The 15484-nt window shown below is 43.4% G+C and overlaps 1 protein-coding gene across 1 annotated transcript in view; it reads left to right on the top strand.

Moving 5' to 3' along the window:
• Positions 1–2572: 2572 nt before the first annotated feature.
• cadm1b (cell adhesion molecule 1b) overlaps positions 2573–15484 on the top strand; it is a gene marked incomplete at its 5' end in the record, with an annotated part of 186763 nt that continues 173851 nt past the window's right edge. Inside the window, one exon of the mRNA XM_080511032.1 lies at positions 2573–2648. Within this exon, the coding sequence (XP_080367158.1) occupies positions 2573–2648 (76 nt within the window). The remainder of the gene's footprint in view (positions 2649–15484) is intronic.

The raw sequence follows: 15484 nt of genomic DNA, 5'->3' as shown, positions 1-15484 counted from the left end.
CTTTGGAAAAATCTGGAGGCACACCACCACCCGAAAATGTTAAAATGTTAAACTCTGTAGCCTCTATTAACAATATAAAGTCATTCTCATCAAAGTTTTATCAACAGGAATCAAATAAATACAGAAAAAAGTATTTCCCAATTTCTCATTTTAATTTTGACTCCCTCAGTGTGAAACCTGGACCTGATGGATGAAGAGCTGAGATCCTGGTTCACATTCTTCCTTTTCAAAAACGTCTCCATCACTGTCACTGACACAGTACTTTGATACAAGATGGTAGCAGGAGGTGGAGATTAACCACACTGACGTCTGTCACTTTACATTTCACCGGCAAAGTTCTGTGCTGCCATCGAGTGGTGAAGAATATTCATACATGATTACTCTGCAACACACTGTCGGCTTTGAGAGCGAATATTTTTTTTTGAAAAAATGTGAAATTGCATAATTTCCCACGGCTCACCTGACTAGATCTCGTGGAAACACCAGTGTGCCGCGGCACAGAGGTTGAAAAACACTGGTCTAGACCAACAGCATATCCTGCATTACATCGATCCATATAATACTTTTAAAAGTTTGTCATGTATGTGACTCGCTTGGAAAATGATTGTAAGAATTAGTGTAATCTGGTGTGTGCTGTTGCTGGAGCGAATAGAAGTCATGACTGCCATGCAAGGGTTTTGGGTTCAATTCCAGCTGGGGTCACATTTAGTTTATTTTTTCATTATGTCATCCAGAGGTCTTGTTTGGAGGCTCAAATGACGCCCAGACAGGTCGTCCATGTAATGTCCAGGAAAGACGTACAAAAAAATAAAGCCCCTTTCATTATGGCGCCTTCTGGACGTATGGAAATAAAGTCTTAAAGACGTGATTCGGACGACTCTTTGCTCAGCGGCAACCTCGTGGCATTCATGCGTTTGGAGAGAAATCCCTCCAAAAGTTTTTGTTTACATCCAACACACTTTTTTTTTTTTTTTAAGCGTTTTGCCATCGTAGCAGTAACGCGTCTGTTTGAGTTTCGTGTGACCAATTCATCCCCACCGTGTTTCTCGCGAGACCACGACAACGTCCGTCCTTGAGCCGGTCTCACCGTGAGACGTCGGACGACCGATTTACAACCAAGACCAAAGGACATTCTCTCACGATCGTCACCTTTCCTCCGGGGCGGCCGGAAAATCGCCTTAAAGAGAAACATAAAAGTGACTGTGTGACTCAGTGAGAGTCTCTCCAGCAGGCTGCTGTCCACCGCCGCTATGCTGACAGAAAATAAAGCAGGCTGGCCGGAGCCGGGAGGAGAAAACACCTTGTGGAGACATTGTGTGAGTGGCAGGCAGAACTGGCAAGCTGCCACAGATAATAACATCTGAAATAAATTTGATGTGTGGAATTCAATCTGTAGTGATAGGGACGGCTGCGGCATTAGAGTGAAGTTCTAAATGCTATCTACTCATCCATGGAATGAGGACTGACACGCAGTCTCAGAGAATAGATTGTGCAATTAGCAGCCTTTGTGCTGTTTTGACACAATAGAAGAGGGAAATGAGATTCAACGTTGTCATGCTCGGTTCTCTGCGGCTCTGCGATTCCCATAAGATAGTCTTACATGTACCATGTTCCAGGTGAGAATAAGTTGAGGGAAATGATACTGTGAGATGTAATAATGTACAGAGAGACTGACTTCAGTTCAGTCACACTTATTAATAATCTGCAATATTTCATTTTCATTCAGGATAATCTCACCGTGTTAGATTAACATGATTCTTACTCCAGTCTGAGGAGCTCCAGCCTCAGCTATGAGGTGTGATACCACGGTTAAAGAAAAGGGGGCGCTATTTGAGTATTCAATGACTAACGTGACTTGAGAGCCAAGAGTTAAACTGTCCTAATTATCCCTTTAATATAACGAGCTTCAATGTGGTTTCTCGTAATATTCGTGTGCTGAAGCACAGATAAGTTGCATTACAGATGCTAAAAATAAACATAAAAATCTCAGGCTGTTCCAAAACCAGGTTAAAACAACTGCCGTCTCAGAAATGCGCACAAAGTCTCTTTCACTTCGAGCATCTTAAACTTCTACTGGCCCGACTCCTGTACATTAGCAGATATGAACTAAATGCTGTTTTATACGAGAATTACAGTATGTGTGCCACAGCTATAAAGTAAAGTGCAGCCAGCTGAGTGCCCTCACCCGCATGAACTAACACACTATAACCATAAAAGAAAATTACTATAATGCTCCTATAAAGTGTCTGCGGTGGATTTACCTCGCGTAATATTTCTCCCCAGTGTTCGCGTCGGAGATTAAAGCGTGTTTCTGACTGTCCATGTAGAAAACAGTCCAGTTTGCACCATGTAAAAGCTCCGACGGAGCCGCCGTCATATTCCTGGAGTGTTTTATAGGCCTGGGTGTCATTGCAACATAACGCAGCCCAATGTGGCTCCCTGCTTGAGCCCTCCCCTCCCTCCCTCACTCCCTCCCTCTCTCCCTCCCTCCCTCCCTCTCATGTGTCTACATTTCCATCCCATGGCCGTCTCTAGGTGATTTAGCGCCGCCAGTCTCAAGCAGGTGTCCAACATGGCGATCACGGGGAGCGGATCTCTCGCTATCTCCTTCTCTGTTTTCGTGATTTCAGCGGCGTTTCTTCCGAAAGGTAAGTTGTTTTTTTTTTTTTAATTCCTCTTCTTGTGTGTATGTGATGCAGAATTGGCCCCATCCATCCATCCACCCACCCCCCCCCCCCCCCCCATCCCTCCACACACACAGCAGCAGCCAGCGGAGCGCCGGGGAGAAGTTGTGGCGCGTTTTGCGCGCTGGATGCGCACAAAAAAAAATCTCAGCATCACTTTCCCCTGCTCCGATTCCGCCGTCGTCTCGCTACTTATCTGCTGATTTGGAGGGATTTCTTTGACTGCGACGCGCTGCGGACGACCGCTTGTAAAGAAAGAAAGAAAGAAAGAAAAAAAGAAAGTAATGTTCGCGCTGCAGAACGCGCAGATAAAGTGCGGAGCAGGGAAGTGAACGCGCGGCGCTTTAACACTTTAGGGGCAAGTAAAAGTCAATTGTGAGAGGAGCTCGTGTGAGAGGAGCTCGTGTCCTATGACAGTAAATGAGGAAAGCATCGGTTGTATCCCTTTACCGCATAAACCCTCCACAGTCACAACTCGTCCCACACATCTCTCCAAGTCTGCGCTTCAAGGTGCGCTTTGGAGGAGGGAAGAAAAAAAAAAAACACGCATTGCAGCTCTCGTCTCTCCGTGTCCTCTGACCGCAGTCCTCCTCACTTCTCCTCCTGTCAGAGAGCGTGGAAATGTAAATCTGCCATGTCGCTGCCGTGGCTTCATGAACCAGAGGCGCACAAAACATGTGCACGACCATTGCGGTCCCCCCCAGTAATCCGATATACCCCCTCCCCCCCCCCCCCCCCCCCCCTTTCCTCCCTCCGCTATTCCGCCGCGGTGGCGTCAGAGTTGCATGCGTCAACGTGTGTGTCTGTGGAAGAGTGAGTGAGTAATTGTTTACCTTAAATCCTTCTTTATTATTGGAAAACGTGTCTGTTGACAGTGTGACGCATATGTGGAGCGGTTTAAAATGTCAGCGTGCGTCCGCTTTAAATCCCTCCCAGAGGAAGGATGGACGAGTTGTGAGGTTGTCGGTCCTGTTAAAATGGCAACAGTTGCATTGACAGATTCACACCTGAACTCTACTCGACCCTGTGGGTTCCTTCTTTATTTATTGTTCCTATAATGTCGTCATTTGCAGCAACACACAGTCCCAACATCTCCATCACCCATCAATGTGTGTGTGTGTGTGTGTGTGTGTGTGTGTGTGTCCTGGGTTCAGGTCAGGGCTTGGAAACTGCAGAGTTTGCATGTTCCCCACTTTGTGCTCCACTTTTGTCTCACGGCTCCAAAAACCAGCGCTTGAGATGAACCGGCGCCTCGAAAACAGACACAACTAATGAGTGTGTGTGTGGTTTTCCGTCTCTCTATTGACCCGTCCAGGCACACTCACCTGGGCTCCACCCTAATTTGGATGAAACTCGATAGACATTGGATGGATGAGTGAGTGCCGACTTCCCTCTTAAAAAGGTTTTTTTTTTTTTTTCTCCCTCCAGTAGTTTGCAGCTTACCTTTTTTTTTTGTTGCAGTTGTTGAATGCACTACGGTCTGCGTTGAATAGCAGCTGAATGACATTTACAGCATTGTGGAGCGTCTCCTTGCCACATTAATTAACGTCTCAGTTGAATGACGCGACGCGTCACGAATGTGCAAAACCCTTCCTTGAGCCGAACGCAGCCGGCGCTGCAGCCGCGGGAGATGGACGTCGTCCCGAGGTCCAGGTGAAATCTCTCAGCTTGAAACGGTACATATCTGACCTCAGGTGAAGTGTGTGGGTGTGTGTGTGTGTGTGTGTGTAGAACTCAAACACGCTCTAAAGCGATGACTTTCTGCTTTTCGGCAGATTCGCCTTCAGTTAGTGATCAAGAAACGGCGAATTTGAACTTTGTCTTGTACATCTGGTGAGAGAAAAACACAATTTTGCTAACTGGATGTCGCTCGTCATCACAATCACAGTCGACAGCTCAGGGGTTAATGAAAGTGAGGACGAGACGGAGGCCGCGTGCCGAAACTTGTTCTTTCATTGGCAACGACAAAACTCGGAAGCGTCGGCGTCCTGCAAAGAAACACCAAGACTCTGTATCCTAACTAAGAATGTGTTTTTAGCGGCGTGTCTCCGGGGGCTTCGGCCTGTTGTGGCGTATCAGATGCTCGGATTTCAGAGCGTTGCATGATCCCACTTATTGCCCGTTTTACAGTCATTCGTCAGGACTGAGCGACGGTGAAGTGGATCAATACGAGCTGTCACGGACCCTGAAGGCACCGCTGAAGGACAGGGTCTTGGTGAAACAAAAGGAAACGCGGGCAGTTGTTGCGCTGCCCCCCGGTTGCCAGTTGGCATGTGACCCTGCGAGTGATTGAAGACGTTTCCTCAACGCTTCTGGTCGGAGGTTTAGCTTCGATTCTGCTGGGAAGCTCCTCTCGGTGTGCGGCGTCGGCCCCCCCTCAATTTGAGTTTGCATTCCGGGTAGTGGCACTCCTTTTATTTCCTCGCTTATCACACCAAGTGTTGATCCTCTCTCCGTGTTTCCTTCATTATCCTCCGCCGGGGCTGCAGGCGGGGGTGCACAGGAAACTCAGGCATGCATATTTCTGTTGAGTAGTGAAAATTAAGGTCATTTGAAAGAGCTCATAACTTCGCGCAGCACAAATATTCAGAGTGAGTGAGTGAGTGGCCATGCAACACTCGGAACAAATCAAGTCTGAGATTTTACTTAATGAACGTCTCTGGCTGTAAAACAGCAAAACGCACTTCTCGTGTATCAAAAATGCAATCCAGCTGGTATGGAGGTTAATTTGTTTTCACAGTTTTCCTTTTTCCGGATCAAAATTATGTTTTTTTTTTTTTTTTTTTTTTTCAAAGGAGATGTTCTTGATGTGTTAACAATTAAAAAAAATAAAATAAAAAAAAAAGTCACCAGAAGCACAGCTGCTGGTGCAACATTTATTTCAGGGCCTCGTTGAAAAAGCATTGTTGTTTTGTTTGTTTCAGAAATGTTTTGCATTTCCATGGAAACTCAGAAACTCTGAAAACAGTCATTTTCAATTTGGGCCGTTTCTTGTCTTTGTAATGAAACCACACACACACACACACACACACACACACACACACACATTCGCACAGACAATACGCTATAAACATTAGCAATGGGAGAACATGGACCAGTGACTCCACTACAAACCTACAAGGTCATAACATTATTGTTATTGTTCATCTACTCGCACATGTTAGAAGAACCAGTTACTACGTGTTACTACGTGGTGCGCATACACGCAGGAGCAGCATTTCCTGCGACTACACCGAGATGGACCTTAAGCATTTTTTAAAAAAATGACATTTTCAGTGGCTTCGAGCGTCGTCGTCGTGTAAACGGACACCCGGAATGCAACAAAAGTTTTCAACCGGTCTTCAGTCTTTCACAGTTTTGTCCCACGGAGTCGTTTCCCGCGGTTAAAAACGATCCCCGATACGTTTCGAGCACCTCGGTGCAAAAGTGAACATTTTTCCGTGAGCGTCATTAAAAAGGTTCCCGAGAGCCCTCGGTGTTTGTCAAACGCCCACCGTCGTCAACACGTGATGTTGACGACGCAAAGGTGAAAGTCGAGATTCTCCAAAGGTTTTCCTTTTCTTACGCGTACCCGCCATTTTGACCATATAGATAAAATTGTACCGTGAACGTCCAAGGTGATGCGTTCAAGCTTTGTGTTGTGTTTATTAAAAACGTTTTAAACTTTTACAGTCATAAAAAAAAAAAAGACAATAATTTTCAATTTTACCATTAAGGAACTCCAGACAATTTCCATCATTCCTTCTGACTCACACAATTAAGTGGCAAAAAAACCCCCAAAAACCTGCTGATTCATTTCCTGTCAAATTACTTAATCAATGAATTGAGTGATGGCGTCCGATCTCAGTACATTAGTGCTATTTATGGTGTAAACTGCGGCGGCTCTCTTTTTAGTGTGTGTATAAAATAGCACTCATGGTTACAGTTAAGTCTTTCGGGATAAATTTAATACAGCACTTAATGGCCCATTGATATGTGCCCGCATGTGAAGTATTTCATCGCCCGTACGGTGAGATCACCACAGTACATCATTTGTAACAATAATATACTCTTCTATTTAAAGAAATGGAATTTATTGCTCATTAAATTTACATTAAACTCTGCTTAATAAGCCCCACTCTAATTGCTGGATAATGCATGGCACTACTTTATGCGGTGGCAGCCAGTCCTACTGTTGGGAAGCAAAAGTGCTGGCAGAGAATTGGCAGCTGATGCACGCCAGGAATTTTCGGCCCTCTTTTTTAGCAGCTGCAACAAAGGATGTCATGCAGGGTTTTGCTGCTGACGCTACAGCGAGGCTCGCGTCCGGTCAGGAAACTCGGAACGTGTTTTAAAGCAGTCGTATTTGCGTATTGCGTATTTCGCCCCGGTGTCCCGTCACTTTGAGTGCGACACTCGAGCAAGTCAATCAATTTACACACAGAAAGAAAGAGGTCCTAAAGGTCCAGGTTGGAAAGGATTGGGAGACGTCTTTCTGCCCTTTGCCTTTGAGTTCTGGTCAATTTCCTGAAAGCCTCCAATCTTCTGGACGTCAGCTGCTGCAGGGGTGGTTTGTCCACCGCACCTCCGACCTCAGAGGAAGCACTCGCGCGCTTGTGGCGTCAAGGTCACGTCAATGTTACCGTCCACGTCTCGTCACTGTGAGTCGTGTAGTTAATATTAAGAAAAAAGAAGAAAAGAAACGAAAAGGGACATTTGTGTGTAAGGAATTTGTGGTGCAGTGTCAAACTGAATGACAAACTGAGGACGATCAAAAATGTGTCTGTCTGACTGCGTTGAAATGTAGTAAACAGTCAATTAGGAGAAACAGACAGATGACAGGTTCTTTCATGATTGTGGGGACAGAAGCTCCCATTCACAGCGCCGTGGTAATGAGGAGGAGAGCCGATGTCTCCGCTTATGAATATGACATTGTTCCCCCCTCTCTGTTCCCCGGATCTGAGGGACCTCACTCCATTGGCTGCGGCGCGGAGACGGTGACAGTCGGGTCCACGACGACAACAAAAAAATGGAAATGCAGTGATTTTTGTTTTGAAAGGGACACGGAGTGCGCATTAGTATGGTTGATGGAGCAATTACAAGCCGCCATTAAAACCGCGGATCAGTCAAAGCACAGCACTTTCTAAATGACGAACTCCCCATCGCTGGGTGGAAAGTCTTTGTACCTTCGTACTGGCCGATGATAATGAAATAAAATTAGCAAACAAAGACTCAGGTTCAAGATACTTTTTTTTTTTTTTTTAATTGCTCTCGTCTTTCTCCACTGATGTGTTTCGTTTTCTTTGAGGTGCCGGTGTGATTTGACCGGCAATTTGTCCTTCACAAAACATCACAGACGCCAAGCAGCCAAGGTTCTCGTGTGGATACAGTCTCTGACACGTTTTCTTTCACATTTTTATTTATTGATTTTAATTAACGGGATGACAAACAAAAATACTGTGGATTTAAGAAAAAAAAAAGAGTGAAAACGAAGGAAACATGCTCCAAATCCCAATCCAAATCATAACAAATCAGATGTGTTAAAAAAAAATTGAAAATACAACCACAAATTCTCACAGCACTGCAAATGACAGAAAACAAACGGTTTGTCTAGAATAAAGGTACAAGCCATTATTCCAACAAATCTTTAAATACATTAACTCCAATGTCATCTTTGTTTCCATAAACACACAGCTCATATTCACAAACAAAACACATTTACACGTAAACATCCCAACCTGAGTCCAATAGTCAACATAGATATTTTAGAACCAATGTAAATGCAGTTGAAAAATATGAAATCATATGAATAAATTCATTGAAATGTGTGAGACGACGAGTCAGCGCTGAAGTTAAAAATAGGTCTTATCTTAAAGAAGCATTAAAGAAGTCTGCTGATTTGATGTCTGGAGGCTTCGAGCTCTGCAATATGTTTGAATACTCAAATAAAGACGTGCGGCGGGGAGATAATGGCGGAAGATTGTGTAGGATTATATTTATACTCTCAGGATGAAATGATGTATTCACACAAACAAGGAACCCATTCACAGATGTATTCAAACATGCAGGTAAATATATGTATAGTACTTTAGAAGTCATTAGAATACGACAGTAATGAAACAGAACTGACCCCGGTGCATGTGCATGCTGACATATTGGTTTATTTCTAATTAGGTTTGTTTAAAGAAAATGCCTTGCTACAATATCATGAATAATGTATGTTAAGAAGTGTAGGACTATGCCCCCCCCCCCTCCAACAGGACGTGAGACCTTTCTCCTCGTCCTTCTACTGAATATGAATCTCTCCTCCTGGAGGTCACGTGTCGTTGATAACACCATAATCAAACATATGTTTAACCCTACGAAGACCTAGAGACTCACCTTCGCCACTTTTCAGTACTAAAACTCAAAATCTACTTCAGTTTCTACTTTCCAAATAACGGACAGCAGTGAAGCTGGACACAAAATCCCAAATTTAAAGCTGAGATACTAAAAATATAATCAAAGAATCAATGCATTCTGCCTCAAACATACAGAAATGAAGTTAAGTGGTTTGATTACAGTTCTTTTTTTTAAATTAGATTACTAAAATATGACCTTGTGTATTTTGAATGGGACTGGGCGATTTGGCCTAAAAAAAAAAAAACATTTTCGAAAGAAAAATGTAAGTTTCCATTCGATTTTCGATATTTTCTTTCCTCAATGCACATAAAAGGCACCAGATATATTGCCCAAAGTCCAACTTTATTGCTTTGATTGTCCTCAGATTGTCCCAGAATTAAAATACATATAAACAATCCCAAAATTAAAAGTAAATGAGGCCCCGTCTTTAACCAGGTTGAAGCAAAAATGCACCAGGGAACCCACAGGGAAGGTAGAATGGTGGAATAGTTCAGCCCCAGTTCAAAATGTATTTTCTGCAGAGTCACAGACAGTCACCTCTTTTCTTCCGAACCAATGTTCATTATAAATTCAACCACATAACGCTGCATTGCCAGATTTCTAATTATCACTGTGGGAGAAACATTACTGACAAAAACCTCCTATAATGGGTGTGTGACTTTAAGATGTCGCTGTGCATTTTAAGAATAACGCTTTAATGCAATATTGAAAACACCACTAATTAAAGCTCAGTGATTCAGCAGTCACGTGACTGCATTCCGTCCCGAGTGCGGCTCGTCTGTTCTCCAGGAACAGTTGCAAACATGCGCCGCTCTTTGTAAGATGTACATTTGAAGCTTCTTCCATCTTTGGCAGCCGTGATTTATGCAAATTCCAAATTTTCTGGCTTTCCCGCGCGCGGATGCACAAGTTCTTCAGTATCAGATAAATAGCAAAGCATCGTGGAGTAAATAAATACATGCATCAAAATGGACAGAACACATGATACCAACATGTTTTTGTGAAATCTTTCCACCAAAACTTGGACGCACAACTAAGCTGATTAAGCAGACTTTAGATTCTGCAAGTGTTTTGTGTTTTTGTTTCTATAGGCAATATTATCCATGACAACATTCATTTTGTTTCTCTCCCTTCATTTATTCAGTCCATTTGTTTCAGTCGTAAGAAAAAAAGTTGTCAGCTCCCTCTGGATATCCCAACTTTTTCTTTTTTTAACCTCCTGCAGTGACATTTTCCCTCATTTGAATTCAAACTCGTGTCCACATGATGAATCTAAAGTCAGTCATTCGCTCTCTTTCCTCTCCAGTTTGGTCTCCATACCTCCTCCCGAGGGAAATGCTCGGCTCCTCGGCTGCTTCATGCTTTGCGATGTTCGCCAGGATTTCTCTAAGTGCCTCTGACTCCTGTGTGGCGTTGTGGCGGATTTATCTCAGAACGAGGGGGAACAATGCACTCCATTTTTTTTTTTTTGCTTGATAATGGAGGTAAACCCACTGTAAGCCAGTGAAGGTTCAACCATATGAGTAAATTATATCAATTGAAGCCCATGTTTATTCTGCAGAGCTTGGCAATGGCTTTCCCTTTAGCAGTGCGTCAGAACTCACGCCACTTTAACCCTTTAAATCCCAAGGACCCCCCCCCCCCCCCAATTGAAGTCCAGAGCGAAAACTCTGCTGCAAATGGCATAGAACAATGCACAAAAATGTAGTGATGCTTCTCTCAGTTTAAACAGGAGAACCCTTTTTTACATTTGTAGAACAGCGAAGGATCAAGTCAACTGATGTCCTTTCTGATCTGATTAATCAAGTATTGATTGTACTAAAGCCGGGTTTCATGGGCGTCAAACATGTTTTTGTTCATGCAGTTCCAATTTCATCTCCAGTGTCCTTGACCAAAAAGACATTATATTAAAAGGACACCAGGGCAAACCGTATTCTTTACCTTAACTATGAACTTGTTTTTGATCAACCATCATTTAAACATATTGCAGCTTCTGACTGGATCGGCTCCAGCATGTGCAGCCCAAAGAGCACAATTACTTTCAACTTTAATATATAAGGGGATTTTTTTAAATCTAAAAATAGAAAGTGCAATGTGAAATAAAAAAAATAAAAAATACACAAGCATGGCAGTATCGATAGTTTAATATTAAAACTCCCACATCAACCAATTGAATGTTCAAAAAGCAAAATCCATGTAGGTTTCAAAAGGTTTAAGATAGAATAATAATTATGAATTGATTAGTAGATTTAAACTTGCAGGCTTCCTTGTGAATCACATAAACCACGAGACCACACAGGGTTAATTTCAACAAGGCGGTTCTTCATAGATAATTAAACTAAACGGGGGCCTCGTGGCCCATAAATCCATTACAAAATGGCAGCATATTAAAAGTTTGATCCACCGGGCGAAGAGAGGCCGCCTCCATGTGTGTCCACCTGTTTGATTTTGACAGAAGTTTAGGGATTCGTCTCACATTATCCCCCCCAAAAAGTGACGCTGATCAGCCCAAAGGGCCACTCTGCCAAATGTGTTCACTCATCCATGTGTCGTGTGCAATATCTGAGATTTGATTCTCATTTCATCAGAGCATTGAAGCCTCCAAAATGTTTAGGGGGAGGAAGAACAATTACAGTCTAAAAATAGACAGAGAATGTTTCCTTCTCGTGACTGTCCTGACTGACTTAATCCTCTATTTACCGTGGTCCTGCTTTTTAGTTTTTATTTTTTTTTTAGAGAAGGACCCCAAGTACTTAGCCCCTTAAGCCCTTAACTGGCTGTGTTTTTTTTTTTTCTTTTTCTTTTGGGGTTGTTTATTTATTTCTTTCACCTGAAAAACATCAGCCAAATCCTGCCTCTGAAATGTAAGGTCAAAATGAAGAACCTTGGTGGATAAGAAGCACTTGAGAGGTTTTTTGAAATATAATAAATCTCCTCGTCCTCATCATTGGAGTGAGATTTAAAAAAAAACAAGCAAAAAAAACAAGTGGCATGTTTATTTCTGCCTGAACAAAACTGTGAAAGCCAGAGTGTCTGCCAGCTTTACAATCTTTTGGGGGGAATCGCTCATCGAAAGACGTGCGACTGTAACGCCACCTCTGCTGCAGAACTGTGGGCTGGTTGGGTTCAGCTGTCGAAGCTCTGGGAGAGACAGACACTGACTTTTTAAAAATGGAATCTACACATTTTGTTCATTCACTGTTTGTTTAATGGGATCGTGAGTCTCTATCAAGTCAGCAATAATAATGGCAGATACATGTGCGCTTGCGTCATCACTGTATATAGTATTAGTGACCGCTTACAATAGTAATATCAGTCGGTTCCCGTTGGTGTGTTGCTTTTGTGTTTTGTGAAGTCGCTGGTGAAGCTGCAGAGCCGCCGCCTCCGTCCGGCTCACTAAGGGTACAACCACACCACGACCAAAACAATCTGTTTTCTCCCCTGCCTTCTCCAAAAAAACCTCCGTCCACACGTCGCTATGAACACATGTAGTACACATGCCAGGCCTTTAGGGGCGCTGTGACTCACCAAATGCACCAAAAAACGCAGAACAAGACAAATCATACTTTCGAAGTAGATCTTTGCTCTTCCTGCTGTTAGCGTCATGTAGCTTCTGCAGCTCGACCGGCGCTTGTCGTCCCTGATTGTTGTGGTTACTTGATGACATCACGGACCATGGTGGGAAGAGGGGTGCGATTACGTCATCTTTTTTCCACAGACAATTGTTTTTGCCGACTTTGCCGTCCACACCCTGGGGGGGGGGGGGTTGGATGGCACAAGCCGGGGTTTTAAAATTTCCCCACTCTGAGACCTGTTAAAAAAACCCCAACCTGTTTTCACGCTTCTAAAACCGCCTCATGTGGACGACAGGCCAGAAACAGCACGTTTAGGTGAACCGTTTTCAAGGTGTGGACGGCCCCTCAGCTTTAGCTTCGCCCAAACTGTTACTATTTCACCAAAGCCCTGTTGAACGGTGAAACAGCACCTCATTAATCCGGAGCTAACGCCGTCCTCCTGATGGCCACATAAAAGTATCATTAACGTCGGCCTGTATCCAAGGGACCGGTGATGAATTAGCAACGTTAAATAAACATTACCTCCCCTCTTCTAAGAGCCGTTTGCATTTCGATAGACGATCTGAGCTGGCTTGTTGCTGCTTCCTCGTGCTGTCATTCAGTCAGAAATGCTTTTTTCTTTCAAGAACCGCGAACATCCTGATAATAGAGCCCCTTTATGAAAGTGTGTAACTTCAGCTGAGTGATCCACTCAGTGCTGACTGCTCAGCTAATGTGTCTCAGCATTACAATAATACAGCGACGCACGTATAAAGAAAAATAGAGACGATTCAATGTCTCCAAATGACTTGCTTAGTTTTTATTGCAGCAACTTCTGAAGTAATTCCAGAGCCAAACAACCAACCAGCTGCTGAACTGTAACCAACGTCTAATTTCTAATCACAAAGGTCAGTATTTCCTTTAACCCCAGCAGGTCTCTTGGAAATCTTTCACAGATGTTGATTTGATGCAACAGATATGTTTCCAGACTTCCAGAGTAAAATATGTCAAATAGCATTTTTTTACAACCGGGTTTTGACAACCTGGAGAGTGGACGAGGTAAGACCAAGTACCAACTGATCTATGTGGAAAGGAAAGGACTGCTAAGAAAGAAGACGGAATCCCACGAATCAATAAATTCAGTTATTGAGCTCCGGCTAATCCACTGCTCGAATTGGAATGGAAAAGGAAAAAAAAAAAAGGTTTTGGTGCTCTAATCAGCAGCCGCAGTGTTTGGGTCATTTCCCCCGGCAGACCAGACAAAAATCTCCTTTTTGAAAGCCAAGAGGAGGCTTATTGCTGCAGCGGCTGCTTGCTTCGGTCTCATGTGGAGGTACAGAGTTTTACCCCGTTCGCCCCGTTGCGTTTTATCTCCTGTGTGCACTGTGGCCGGATGGCAGGTGACTCACTTACGGAGGAGTTCCAGAGGCCGAGGAGCTGTTCTCGGGCTGGCGCCTTGGCGTCCCAGACAGCGGCAGCAGACGAGCAGCAGCACCTCTTTGTCTGCTCTCTGGGCTTGTTTGGGCCGATCCCAGCCCCCGATAGCGTAATCACTGTGTACCCTCCTGTGCAAACAGCCGCCCGCAGGTGAGGGTAATGCATCGCCGCCGTACAAAAACCAAAATTACAAGTATCCCTCAGCAGTGAGTGGCACCAGAAAGCAAACACCGCACTAATCAATACGTCTTACTCTGCTAATATAAAGGCAATTTGCTCCAGCTGCCATACTTTTACCCTGATAAGAGTGAAAATGCGAGAGAGGTAAAAAAAAAAAAAAATCTAATTTTCCTGGATTCATATCTTGTTTATATATAGTGAGTTATCAGAACAGCCTCTATTCTTGCTTTACACTCTCCCCTGGAATCAGGCACTCCTTCTCTGGTCGGAGAGCTGTTTGCAAATGCATTTATGCAGACTGAATGAAATATTATTCCCTTACACAGCAGGATGCAGCCAGACTTGGGGACAACATTAGAATTGCCCGGCCCTTCCAAGTTTCTCTTTTCTTTTTCAGCTGTGCCCCCATTGCACCCTAATGCTGCTCTAATTTTATTTGAACAATACACAGAGGGAGGCCAGCTGGAGCGAACAAACAATGTGGAGAATGGTAAAGCTGCCGGAAAAATAGAAACTCCCATACGATTCATGCCCAGAAATACAGTAAATTCTACATTTCTTAAAAGGGTCAGTTTTGATCAAACTCACTTCAAAACCCTAAAATATCACTTGTATAATTCACCTCGAAACATAATGAAGGAGGAACTCATCCGTTCCAGTGAAGTTGACCAGTGAGTGACTGTTTATTGCAGCATTTCTAATTTACTTTAGATGTTTTGTCTGCTGACTCGTGTTTGTTCAACTCTTGAGATGTTGCCGCATTGCATTGATAAATGTTTGCACTCTTTGTTTGCCCCATTTCTAATCATGCAGGCGTAAAGACTTTGCGTTAACTTCGTTGGGCCGGCTCACGATCCGAGTCGTCAAAAGAATTGATTAACTTTATAAATAATGCAGTTATGTGTTTTCCTGCCCAGGATTGGAGTACAAGATCAATGCGAGTCTCATTTCTTCCCACAAAAAGGTCGAATTTGTTTGGGTAACTAAGCGTAGAGGCTAGAAAACACACCATCTAAATGCAAAAGAAAATGCTTGGACTGCTGCGCTGACGTTTACAAATCCTCATGTATGTTTGTTTAATCCAGACAAAAATTAAATCCACGACTGCATGATATGGAAAATGCATGTAGCCACTTTTTGTCTTGTGTCTTGGAGCTCATTGTTCATTTATCACTTGAGCTGTGGCAAATTATTAAAAAAAAGAAATCAATCCATCTTTTTCTTAAAACAGTCATATATCTGATGATT

This window comes from Blennius ocellaris, assembly GCF_963422515.1.
Source record: "Blennius ocellaris genome assembly, chromosome: 2".
Classification (NCBI taxonomy): domain Eukaryota; kingdom Metazoa; phylum Chordata; class Actinopteri; order Blenniiformes; family Blenniidae; genus Blennius; species Blennius ocellaris.
This window is presented reverse-complemented; position numbering and strand designations above follow the sequence as displayed.